The 12,538-nt window shown below is 41.7% G+C and overlaps 1 protein-coding gene across 3 annotated transcripts in view; it reads left to right on the top strand.

Annotated features, from left to right (window-relative positions):
* Nucleotides 1-12,538, top strand: part of celsr3 (cadherin, EGF LAG seven-pass G-type receptor 3) — a 144,742-nt gene that overhangs the window by 112,300 nt on the left and 19,904 nt on the right. For all 3 annotated transcript variants that reach the window (XM_036135213.1, XM_036135205.1, XM_036135209.1), the window contains 6 exons: nucleotides 5,004-5,202; nucleotides 9,222-9,416; nucleotides 9,503-9,689; nucleotides 10,390-10,557; nucleotides 11,186-11,312; nucleotides 12,105-12,311. In XM_036135213.1, the coding sequence (XP_035991106.1) occupies nucleotides 5,004-5,202; nucleotides 9,222-9,416; nucleotides 9,503-9,689; nucleotides 10,390-10,557; nucleotides 11,186-11,312; nucleotides 12,105-12,311 (1,083 nt within the window). The remainder of the gene's footprint in view (nucleotides 1-5,003; nucleotides 5,203-9,221; nucleotides 9,417-9,502; nucleotides 9,690-10,389; nucleotides 10,558-11,185; nucleotides 11,313-12,104; nucleotides 12,312-12,538) is intronic.

Below are 12,538 nucleotides of genomic sequence, written 5' to 3' on the forward strand. Positions count from 1 at the left end.
GCACAAGTTTAAAGGTTTTTTTTTCCACATACAATTCCCCGACAAGTCAAATGAGTTTTCTTCTATTTATCACAGTTGCCTCTATAGGCTCCATTAGTCAGTTCATGAGAGAGTGAGTCAGGCCGTATCCTCTGGTTCTCGTTCACCTTGCTGCGTCGTTGAGTCTCCGCCGCCATTGGCTCTTCTTTGCGAAAGAACACGGGCTAACATATTTATAGCTTTCTTACCAGAGAAGACACGACATCACGCTTCTAAACAAAAGACCCGTGCAGTCGCAGCAGCAGATGCTTTTTCTCCTCACCTTTGTACGTGCACAGCACTGGTGTCAATTCAACGTGTTGCCAGAGGGGACAAACGTCTGCAGAAACTCTGGAACGGGCGCTATGCTACTTACGTAGCTGTTAAACACACTATTACAGGACATTAACACTTCCTGCTTGTCAACAAAAGCCTGTCTTGCTCTCTTCAGTCAAACACTCAACATTCTCTCTCATCTACTAAATACACAGAGCTCCACTCATTATGTTACATAATAACTTGATTTTACAAAGTTATGCAGACAAAGTTACTAGATGACACTTTGTTTTGAAGAGAACAATCATGTTTTCTTTTTTAAAGCACAATAAATCTTAAAGGAATATTTTGGATCTTTTGAAGCGGGTTTCTGCAGAGGGCCGGTCCCAAATTTCTGCTTCTTAAGAAAGTTCCAGTATGTAACCACCATAGCAGCCCATGCAATCAGTATTTTTAAAAACCTTTAAACGTAAACGTTTACAGAATTGGATGTCATTCCCTTGTGGATTTTTAATCCTGTTACACTGAAGACTAACAGTGTTTGTTCATGTTCAGGTACGCTTTGAAACACGTGTTGCAAAACAGAATGTGGCAGGTGTACTCAGTCACAGCGGCTCTGATCCAGCAGCAATGCTGTGCAGCAAAACAACACTTTTTATGGCATTCAAGCAAATGCTCATCTATTGATTTTCACACAGGATTACTTTTCCACCATATAGCTTTTCTGCTTGGCTGAACGTGTTCTATACCGGCAGTCTGACACCGGCTTCAGAATAAATAATTGTAGACTTGTAAGAGTAAAAAGGTAAAAGCTCGCGTTTGGGTCAACTGATACGTAACGTTGGCAACGTTGTAGATTAGCGTTGTTTTTAGACAACAGAAATCGGTTTCTAAACTTTTCTGGCAACCATTTAGATTATCCTCTTGTTTTCCCCAGATGAGGTTGTTTCGATGCTCTCCACTGCACTACTGATAAAAATTCAACTTCACTTTAAAGAAAAAAAAAAGCATGCGAACAATTTAATCTCATACTTTAGTACATAATGTAAAAGTAACGTAATAACACTATAATCTCAACACTACAACTTTATTTTTACTAAAATCAAATGTAGAGAACATGAAAACCAGGAAAAACCATGAAACCATAAAAATCTTTTTTAACACAGAGGCTACAATGAGGAGATTACAGAATATCAAGTGCAAACAGCGTCCAGTTTTCATCACCACAATTTTTTTTATACCTTCTGGTAATTCCTGTTTTGGCTCATTTTCAAACTAATTAAGGAATAAGGATGTTTAAGTCTAGTCACATTTGCTGCCATATGTGAGAAAAACATCAATTGTCATTCACTCTGTGTTGGTTGCTTGTGTCCAAACAAGCATCCGGTTTCCTCTGGCTATGACCTTCAGCAAGTATGACCTGATGTATCCTGATTGTGATTTAAATTTAGCTTATTTTGAACATTTGTTGCACAAATAATTAGTTAATCTTGCTTTTAGTGTGAAATAATGCACATTTAGTGGGGTAAAGTTATTATGTCATAATAAAGACTGATGTATTTAAAGTACAGTATATAAGAGTGTAAATTAACAGGTTTGACATGTTCTGAAAACCATACTTGTAAAGCATGAGTAGAACATGGCGAGGAGACAGAATAAGAATGCTTAAAAAACACAAGGCTTGCCTATAAAACTACATTTCAGCATCGTCAAATGAAATAGGAAAGCTTTCAACGGTTCTGTATTTTATCCCTGCCCAAAAATAGTCCCTTTACTGGGTTGGATTTTCTATGTCATCCCAACTGCCTGCCTTCCTATACCTCCTCATCCTTACATCGCTTTCATTTTTTCATGTTTCTACCCTCTACCTGATTCCCTGAACAGTTCAACACCTTCTTCTCATACTGCAAAGTCTTTAATTTCCCTTGTTTGTCTGGAGCTTGGTGTATGTATTTTTTTTTTCTTCTCCCGTGAGCCTCATACGACACTGCAGTAGTTTATTAGCTCTAGTGCAGCACAAAGATTCGCAGGCTCTAATATTACTTTGTTCAGCGCCGTCTGCGAGGCTGTGCCCCCCGTCTGTGACAGCCTCCCATCCAAGGTCACCATGAAAAGAAATGACAGCGTAATGGACGGTGGTGAAATGGGGCCTAATTGGGATGAAGGTGCCGGGTTTGACGTTCAGCGAACATTTGTTTGTCAGCCACGCTCATGGTAAAAACAGCTGAATAAAAGGTTTAACATTCATGTTAGATTTAAAAGGGAAGGATTCAGTTTCGTTACTCTGCTCAGGCATTTAACTTTTCAAAGATTTTGCGTGTTTCAAACCAGAAAAAGCAAAAGATGGTTAGTATTCACAATTATAGTACATGTAAGTATCAGTATCTGTGTTGAACACACTTTTCTTTAAGATACAAACAGTATCAGAATAGTTTTTATTGTCATTATGCATACACAGGAGCCCGTGCATAACAATGTCTGGTTTGGGGCATTATGCTTTTCACAGCACTAAGACCTAAAAAGAATAACAAGCATTTTTATGGGGTTGAAAGTGGAGAAATAAAGTGCAGTAAATTTTGCAAATGAGCACGTAAAGGTGAGTGATAGCTTTGACTGTCCTTGTTCTGATGGTTCTGGACAGGTCAGAGGAGATGTAGAGACCCAGGAACCCTCCACTGCCTCTCTGTGTATCAGGAGTGGGGCATCCTCTTTCCTCATGGACCTCCTGAAATCCACAGCGATCTCCTTGGTTTTGCTCGTGTTAAGGAATAGGTTATTGTCTGAACACCACTTGGTTAGATTTTGAAACTTCTCTCTGTAGTGAGTCTCGTCATTGTCTGTGATGAGACCCACCACGCGGGTGTCGTTCGCAATATTCACATGCAGGTTTGTAGATTGGATAGCGGAGCAGTCATGAGTGAATTTGTGGAGTGGACTGAGCACACAGCCCTGGGGCTTCCCCAATATCAGGACCAGAGTCGAGTGTGTGCGTTGACCTATTCTCACCACGTGGCGCCTGTTGTTAAGAAAGTCTCTGAATTAGCAACACAGAGAGGGAGACAGTCCCAGGTTCAGAAGCATCAGTGCCAGCTTGTCTGGAATTAAAGTATTGAACGCGGTGTTGTAGTCCGCTGGTATCTCATTTAATAACATTATTTCAGCTGTTTTATGAAGACTTCAGAGTTTAAGAGGATATTAGTGACAGCTCCCCTGGAAAATCTGAGGGTTCAGCTATAGATTGTTCACACCCCTAGTTTTTTATGTAAGTGACACTGTAAACTTGTGGAAGAGGTGTGGTGATCAGATGAGACCAAAATCTAACTCTCTGGCCCGCATGCAAAATGCTATGTGTACGCATGTGTACACAATAAAACCAACACTGCACAACATCACTCCCAAAGTTAAGCATGGTGGTGGCAGCATCACGCTGTGAGGGTGTTTTACCAGAATGCTGCTGCCCGCGTCCTCACTAACACTAAGAAAGTAGAGCACATCACCCCAGTTCTAAAGTCCTTACACTGGCTCCCTGTATCTCAGAGAATAGACTTTAAAATACTTCTGTTAGTCTATAAATCCCTAAATGGCTTAGCACCTAAATACATCACAGACTTTTTATCGGTGTATCAACCATCCAGACCACTCAGGTCTTCTGGCTCCAGCCTGCTCTGCATACCTAGAACCAGAACTAAACAAGGAAAAGCAGCATTTAGTTCCTATGCTCCACTTATCTGGAACAAACTTCCAGAAAACTGTAAAAATGCTGAAAGCCTGAGTTCCTTTAAATCAAGATTAAAAACACATTTGTTTAGGACTGGCTTTGACTGTTCTAGTTAAACTGTTTTACTGAAACATCATTAGTTCAAGTTTGTAGTCTAACAGTTTTTAATATTTGCTCTTAGTTTCTATTTTCCCATGTTTTATTTTGTTTCTACATTTTATTCCAACTTGCATTTCATTCTGTTTTATTTCCCTATAGTTTAATCATGTAAAGCACTTTGCATTGTCTTTGTATTGAAATGTGGTATACAGATAAATTTGTCTTGCCTTGCCTTACTCCAGCGGGGATAGAGAAGCTGACCATAGTTGATGGAAATATGAGTGAAGCTAAAAAAAAAAAGGACATTCCTGAAACAGAACTTGTTTTTGGTCGTAAGAAGAGCTCAAAACTTGTGTGAATGTTCACCTTCAAGCAGGACAACACTAAATTGCTATAGTGACATGGTCTAAATCAAAACATACACATCTGAATGGCCCAGTCAAAGTCCAGACATATATCAAATTAAGAATCCATGAAATAAATAATAAATTAAATTAAATAAAAAATGTATTAAATAAAATGGGTCCATTTTTTTTCTTTTGGAAAGCTGGTTGAGATATTTTCCAAAAGACTTGCAGCTATAATTGCATCCAAAGGTGATTCTACAAAATATTGACTCAAAAGGACTGAATACTAAAGCATTCCACACTTTACAGATTTGTAATGAATATCAAACCAATATTTAATTTCCTATTCTCTAACTCTCTAACTCTGTACTTTCTGTTGGCCCATCACATAAAATTGCTATTAAAATACATTGTTCAATGTTTTAATGTGACAAAAACTTTGTGGCAAATGGTGACAAAAGTAAACCTATGAAAATCTCATATTTAGTTGGATTATCTCGCTTATATCTGCTATTTGTAATTGTTGATCTTTCTGCTGCTTCCAGAACATCCTGCGAGGCTGTAGCGTGCTGTTGGGTCCCGGTACCTCTGGGCTTTGGCGGGCTCTCGCTCAGAATCAGAATCACCTCCTCGGCGGTGGTCCGGCTGAGCTGACGGACCTGCTGGAGCAGTACTCCAAGAACCTTGCCCAGAACATGAAGCTTACCTACCTCAACCCCGTGGCCTTGGTCTCCCCCAACATAGGTGAAAACAAGAGGATCACACTCACAGGCAGAAATGTTAATGCTCTTAAAAAGGAATCAGAAACAGAATAGAAATATTAGCAACAATGTGAAAGGCAAATGGTAGCATGTAGATACAAAGTTAGGAATTTCAAAAACAAAAAATAAGGATAAATGACTGTACAGTAAGGGCAAATTTACATTAGACATAAGAAAAATAAATACTGTACAGTTATTAAAAAGTGCATAAACAGAATAAAAGACATGTACAACCAAGTAAGGTAATTTAAAAGATTTACATTTGCTTGTGTATTTTTTCATTAAAAAACAACAGACTATAAGAAATGAAACTAAACTACAAATATCAACAGGGATGTAGACAACTTATTATAGCAGGGATGGTTATCAAAAGTCTTACAGTTGCTGGAAACAAGGAGGAATCTTAGTCTTTACGGAAAATTCAATTTAGCTTCCTTATAATTCTCAAAATCTCTGCTGTGAAATCAACCGGAATGACTCATTGTGAAGCAGGAGTTGAAGAGCGCTAATGCAAATGATGATGGCGTAGCTGCTGGAGTGTTTGGCAGGAGCACAAAACGACTGAATTTCACACTCCCACACAAACATAGCAGCTAATTCCATGAGCACATGCACAAAAACCCTGAGGCGCTAAAGCGCTGGCCAATGCACCATTCACAATAACAGATGCCAAACACACACACACACACACACACACACACACACACACACACACACACCGAGGAACACGCGGCATGAATGCAAACATGCTACGGACATACACTAATAGGATCAGTTATTACTGAGTAACGATTGTCAGATCGTTGTGCAACTGAAAATGAATTTGATAAATGTAGACATTTATGCACACTTGTGGCTACGTGTCACCTTAAGGGGTAAAAACGCTCATCTGTACCACATGAAGTGAATAGCGCATAAAATAATAGTAGCATCTTTAGCTGTTCACCTCTGGCCACACACACAGATTGAATCTCTTTTGAAAAAAAAAAATCCCAACCACATGTTCATGAAACACAATGGAGGTTACCTGTTACCCATGCCTCATCCTCTTCCAAAGCGGGTTTTACTAACAAGCTTAATGGTGGATGGGAGATTATCCTGTCTGTCTCTGCTGGTTTCAAGTTGTGTTTCCTCCAATTCATTCTTCTCCTAATTAGGTGTATGGGTCTATGTGTGTTGGGGTTCATCTAAAATGCAGTTAAGGAATCCTAACGTGAAGCCTCACGCAGATACTGTCAGTGGGTATAGAAATAACAGCAGCGGTGAAAGCAGAGGGACCAGTAGACATGACTGATGCTAGATTTCTCACTCCTACGCACACATATGCAGACATTTTCTGCCCTCTGGCAAAAAGGATGGCTTTGACGCCACGGGAAACGATGACGGCGAAACAGAAATCCATCCCTCCAATACATGAGTTAGTTACGGGCAAAGCATTTAAATATTCATCTGGCAATGATTAAAGGAAAATGACTCCTCTCCATTAAAATCAGTTAAAGAAACATTTTTAACACGTCAGCAGCTGCAGACATGTTTCACTGCGTCAAAGACTGATTTGGCAGATTTCTCTGAATTTAATGTTCCACTTCTGTTTGCTTCACGTTGGTTAAATTCCTCGTTTGCCAGCTGGACAGACATAAAAAGTTTCTTTTTTTTTTAAAATCTTTCCCTGAAATCAAGCGGGATCTTCAGTAAGAGTGAAATAGTCCACCAGTCGGATCTGTTGAGGGTTGCAGGGTAAATTCTCCTTTTGACACATTGCCAATAACAGCATAATTTAGACAACTTATGTGTCCTTGATAACCTAAGATGAGTGGCAAAGAAGGAATACAAATGCAGGACTTTGCAGGAAGACAAGCCAACATTAAACCACGACTTCTTGACTAATATTTTATGGTATTAGCTTCTGAGGCACAAACATTCAATAACCTCAACCCCTGTGGGTTATGAACAGATCTTTAAGAACAACGAGCAGTCACTGTATGTGTATGCTGCTTATTAGGGACATGTCCCTTTAGTTGTATTTATCTGTGAATGTTACTAACCTCGTCTGATTCCGAAGGGATTATAATACAGTTTTAGAGTGTAACCCCTGTCAAATGATCACAGGATTCCAGCAAATGCCAATGGATTTTATTTCGACTGGAGCTCTTACCCCTCACCTCAGAGGTGATAGGACATACCAAGGAAGTCTATGTTGACAAAATGGGTTTGAAATTTGTTACAGTAAAACTTTGGATGGACTTTGTGTGATAGCCTCAGTTATAATTTCGTTGTTGAACATCACAGCTGTGAATCCCTCAGTGAAAGGCTCTCCTATACTCAAGGAGTTACTACTCAGCATCAGTGGCCCTGCTTTGGACACAAACAATCACAAAAAAAGCTGAGGACGAATGAATATTCTGAGAAAATGCCTTTTTCAAGAACGACAGTTTGATCAAAAGGTCTTTACACAACTTCAGGGGAAAAGGAAAACATGGTTTATTTCCTGTATCTATGTCTATTGTTATGCTTTCTTTTCAAGGGTTATTTAGGTGATATGTGTTATCTGAAATGAGTAAGCTACTTCAAAGTAGGCAAGTGTATCTGCTATGTCATTTCTTTTATGGGCGAGTCAAGACCAAACTAAAAATCAGTTCCGTCCGTCCCTCCGTTTTCTTCCGCTTATCCGGGGTCGGGTCGCGGGGGTAGCAGCTTCAGTAGGGAGGCCCAGACGTCCCTCTCCCCAGCCACTTGGGCCAGCTCCTCCGGGGGAATCCCAAGGTGTTCCCAGGCCAGCCGGGAGACATAGTCCCTCCAGCGTGTCCTGGGTCTTCCCCTGGGTCTCCTCCCAGTGGGACGTGCCCAGAACACCTCACCAGGGAGGCGTCCAGGAGGCATCCTCACCAGATGCCCGAGCCACCTCAACTGGCTCCTCTCGACGTGGAGGAGCAGCGGCTCTACTCTGAGTCCTCCCCGGATGACTGAGCTCCTCACCCTATCTCTAAGGGAGAGCCAAGACACACTACGGAGAAAACTAATTTCAGCCGCTTGTATCCAGGATCTCATTCTTTCGGTCACAACCCAAAGCTCGTGACCATAGATGAGGGTAGGAACGTAGATCGACCGGTAAATCGAGAGCTTCGCCTTTTGGCTCAGCTCTCTCTTCACCACAAAGGACCGGTACAAAAAATCAGTTGATGCATTCAAATGGAAGACATAAGGCCCGTTTACACTACACTTTTTTAACTGAGCCGAGCCGAGACCAGTCCGAGCTTGGATCAGTTAACCAAGCCAAGACGACCGTTTACACACCACACTATCCCAGTTCCTTGGTTGCTCCTCGCCTCCTAGTGGCGATCTGCGGTACTACCGCTCTCTGGGATTGAAGGCGGGACCGAGCAAATCAAAATGGCGGCATGTTATGTCTAACCATAACATTCAGGATGTTATGGTTAGACATAGAGTCGGCTTTTGGGACGTGGATAAGACAAACGAACGTCTAATAAGGATTTACAGACGCAGGAAACAACGACAGACGCTAGGGTTCATCACACTGCTAAGCAGAATCATCTCTGGAAACCGTGTGGCACGGTAAGGAAGCTAGTATTTTTATGAATGTCTGAAATTTGTCTGAATGGAGTGTGAATCGGGACGTGCAGCCAGACACACCGGAAAACCCGCGGACAGTCAGCTGACTGTAAGGGAATGACGCGGTCTGCTCATGCGCTCTTTATCAGAAAACCGGGCCAGAAAAAAAAACAGGCCGAGACCTGCTTAGGAACTGGTCTGCAGCTAGCGCGGTCCGGTTATGTCTGCTGACCGTTTACACACAAGAGTTATCTCGGTCACCGAGCTCGGACTGGTCTCGGCTCGGTTAAAAAAGTGTAGTGTAAACGGGCCTAAAGACTGAAGGACTAGAGGAGAGTTGTGATTGATGCAATCTACCTGATACCTCACTCAGACACATGCGCTATCCCAACCCTGTATTAAAAACATGTATGTCATCTGTTTGTCCCCCAGTGATGAACCTAGACCGCGTGGAGAACCACACCCACGTGCGACGGCGTTTCCCACGTTATCAGCACACCTTGTTCCGTGGTCAAGCTTTGTGGGACCCTTACACCCACGTTATACTGCCCCCTGCTGCACTGGTGCCGCAACGCCAGCAGCAGCAGCAGCACAGCTGGAAGGAGAAGGAGCGCTCAGAGAAAGAACGTAAGTAGAGACAAACAAATTGAAACACTGCAAAGTCAGAGGTCGAGAGCCAAGAAAACATTCTCACCCTTGCTTCTGTTTTACAGCCTCGTCCCCTCAGGGTGCCGCCTCCGCCCCTGCTAGCATCTCAGCGAACCACACGAAAGAATATACGGCTGCTAGACGCAGCGTTTCATTGACCGACCCTCCCATCACCATCGTCATCTTGCTGATTTACCGGAGCCTCGGGGCGGCCCTGCCTCCGAAGTACCACGCAGACCGGCGAGGAGTGAGGTGGGAATCAGTTGCTCCAAAAGTGATAAAGCTCGACTCACATTTTGATCCTTTACTGAGTGGGTAATGAGAGAAGGTTAATTAGTTTTCTGTTACATAGACAATCTGTTGGTAAATAAGATTCTCAATAAGTAAAACACTAAAACTTTCTTTCATTTACTTTATCCCAACATATGATAATAGTTTTGGATTTCATGTTATAGTGTCTTTAAAAGCATGTTTTCTAGAACAGGCAAAATGTTTATACTGTTTGTTTGTTTATTAAAGCAAATTCCTAATTTTCAGAAGAAAAAGGGTCTGATTGTTTGCATGCTTTCTTGATAAATTGTTAACGATGATGATTAATGATTATCTTGATATACATTAATGATGGACATAGAGGTCAACTGGCTTAGAGGTTTGAGGCTTAGAGGAGAAACTGGTTTGGCAGTGTTTCCTTATTTGACATCTGTTCCTCTTCTACTATCTTCTTCTAACGCCGTCTCCCCTCCCGTTTGCCGTTTCTCACCTCTCCTCTGGGCCTAATTACACAGTAACGAGCTGTCCAGTTTGTTGTTGGCATCAATGAAAAGCCATTCATATCTGATCTAGAATGCAAATCCCACTGCCTTTCTCTTCCACCACACAATATAAAGCTCTATTTGTCTGATCAGCCGACCGGTTGGCAATGCTGTGCTTTTTTTTTCTCCCCTCCCCCCAGGCTTCCCAGACACCCGGTTATGAACTCCCCGGTGGTGACCATCTCTGTCTACAACAACCAGACGTTCGTGGGCGGTCACCTGGACCAGCCCATACTCCTGGAGTTCAAACTGCTGGAGACGGCCAATCGCAGCAAGCCTCTGTGTGTGCAGTGGAACCACAGCAGTCCGTGAGTCCAAATCAACGCACCTATGCACAGGGTGCTCATTGTACCTGTTTCTGCCTCCATAAAATTCTCTTAGAAAACATTGTTTTGTATTTTTACAATGTATTTGGGCACCTGCTAAAACCTCAATTATTTATTCTGCCCAGAGTGAAACACTGATTTAAAGTATTGTCGCCTATTCCATTTGAAGGATTTTTGTTCGTAACAAACTGTTTCATATTGTTCTATGGTGTAAGCAGGACTCTCTTGAAAATGACACCTTGTGTCTCAATAGGACCTGCTTACAAAAATAAAGGTTTAAAATGAATTAATTGAAGAACTCCAGTGAAACTTGCACCACGGTTTAAGAATCACTGACCAACCTCTTCAGATTCAAACTTCCAGACATTTTCAGTCCTTTTTTAACCTAACCTGTGTTGAGGCAAAACAAGGTTATGAATGCATTGCTACAGTGGTAAGATCTTAAACAGTGAGCCTGAATGAAAGAAAAAAAAAACTCACGACCATCAGCGGGTGAACGATTGATTGTAAAGTGTTTTGTGGTCATCACACTTGATAAAGCGCTGGAAATATTTAACTTGTACAACGAGTCATTTGCCATGTTTGTAATTCTAAACCCTTTTCTTTGCAGACATGAGATTGGAGGTTGCTGGACAGTGAGGGATTGCATAGTGGTGTACAGGAACACGTCCCACGTCCGCTGTCAGTGCCAGAGACTGGGCACCTTCGGCGTGCTGATGGACAGCTCCCATAGAGAGGTTGGACGCCTATCAAGCGTTTCTATCTGGTTGTGTTCAATATAACAATTACATAAATGTAGACATTTATGCCTCCACAAGTTCTATCATAAATACCGTGCAGTAACATTTCCATCGATAAACCTTTATTGAAAGCTGTCTGGTGTTCCATTTCTTTCTTCATCTGAGCATATTAGATTGTCATCTCTAGATGTGGGTAATATAGGAGTATGATACCCTGAGGGGGAAAAAAGCAGAATGATGCTCACAGGGCAAAGATCAGGGAAGTTGCTGAAGCTTAATGCGAACCTTTATGTCTGTCACGTTCCCGGTGACTGGAATCATGTGGGCAACTCTCTCCAACTTGAAATACAACTTGTAATGATAACGTAAAAACAAGTTTTCGTGTTTACTTAGATTTTTTTTTTTAAATAATCTCATAACATTTGTAGGAATAATTTGAAGAAACCTGCAAGTTTTTTTGTTTTTTTTTTTTTTTTTTTAGTGTCTGGGATTTGAGTAGCACTGGTGTAATTTCCTCTGTCAGGATATATATTTCTCAAAGTTTAAAGCGTCATGTCACTGAGTTTTTGACAAATTTATGCCAGTCTGGCACTTGATGTTCAAATTATGCAAACTTCAGTATCAGATGTGTAGAACGGCAAAGCGGGAGCGTTATTTTCCTTGAAACTGCATATCTTTATACTTCATTGACACTCAAGGCTGATGAGCAAAGGTCAGATGGTAATATAGTTTATTATTTTTGCATTATTTCCCTTGTTGATGTTTTCTTTCTCCACTGCGTTTGAGCAGCAGTTGGAGGGGGATCTGGAGACTCTGGCCCTCGTGACGTACTCCTCCTTGTGCGTCTCCATGCTGGCCCTCCTCCTCACCGTCCTGGTGCTGTCTTGCCTCCGGGGCCTGAAGTCCAACACTAGGAGCATCCACTCGAACACGGCGGCGGCCATGTTTCTGTCAGAGCTGGTGTACTTGCTTGGGGTCAATCAGACTGAACAACAGGTAAATACCGATGTGTGCTGTGTTTTTCTCCTAAATCCGGCTTTGTTCTGTGAAGCCTTTCACTTCGCATTTTCTTTAAACCTCGTTTTTCCTGACACTGACCACAAAATCTTTCTTCCCCGTGACTATAAGCACTTTACCTGCCGCCTAATTTTTAATGCAACCTACATAAGCTATATACATGTTTCATTCAATAGTAATAAACAACGCAAATCTTTTTCAGTCTT

This window comes from Fundulus heteroclitus, chromosome 1 (assembly GCF_011125445.2).
Source record: "Fundulus heteroclitus isolate FHET01 chromosome 1, MU-UCD_Fhet_4.1, whole genome shotgun sequence".
Taxonomy (NCBI): Eukaryota; Metazoa; Chordata; class Actinopteri; order Cyprinodontiformes; family Fundulidae; genus Fundulus; species Fundulus heteroclitus.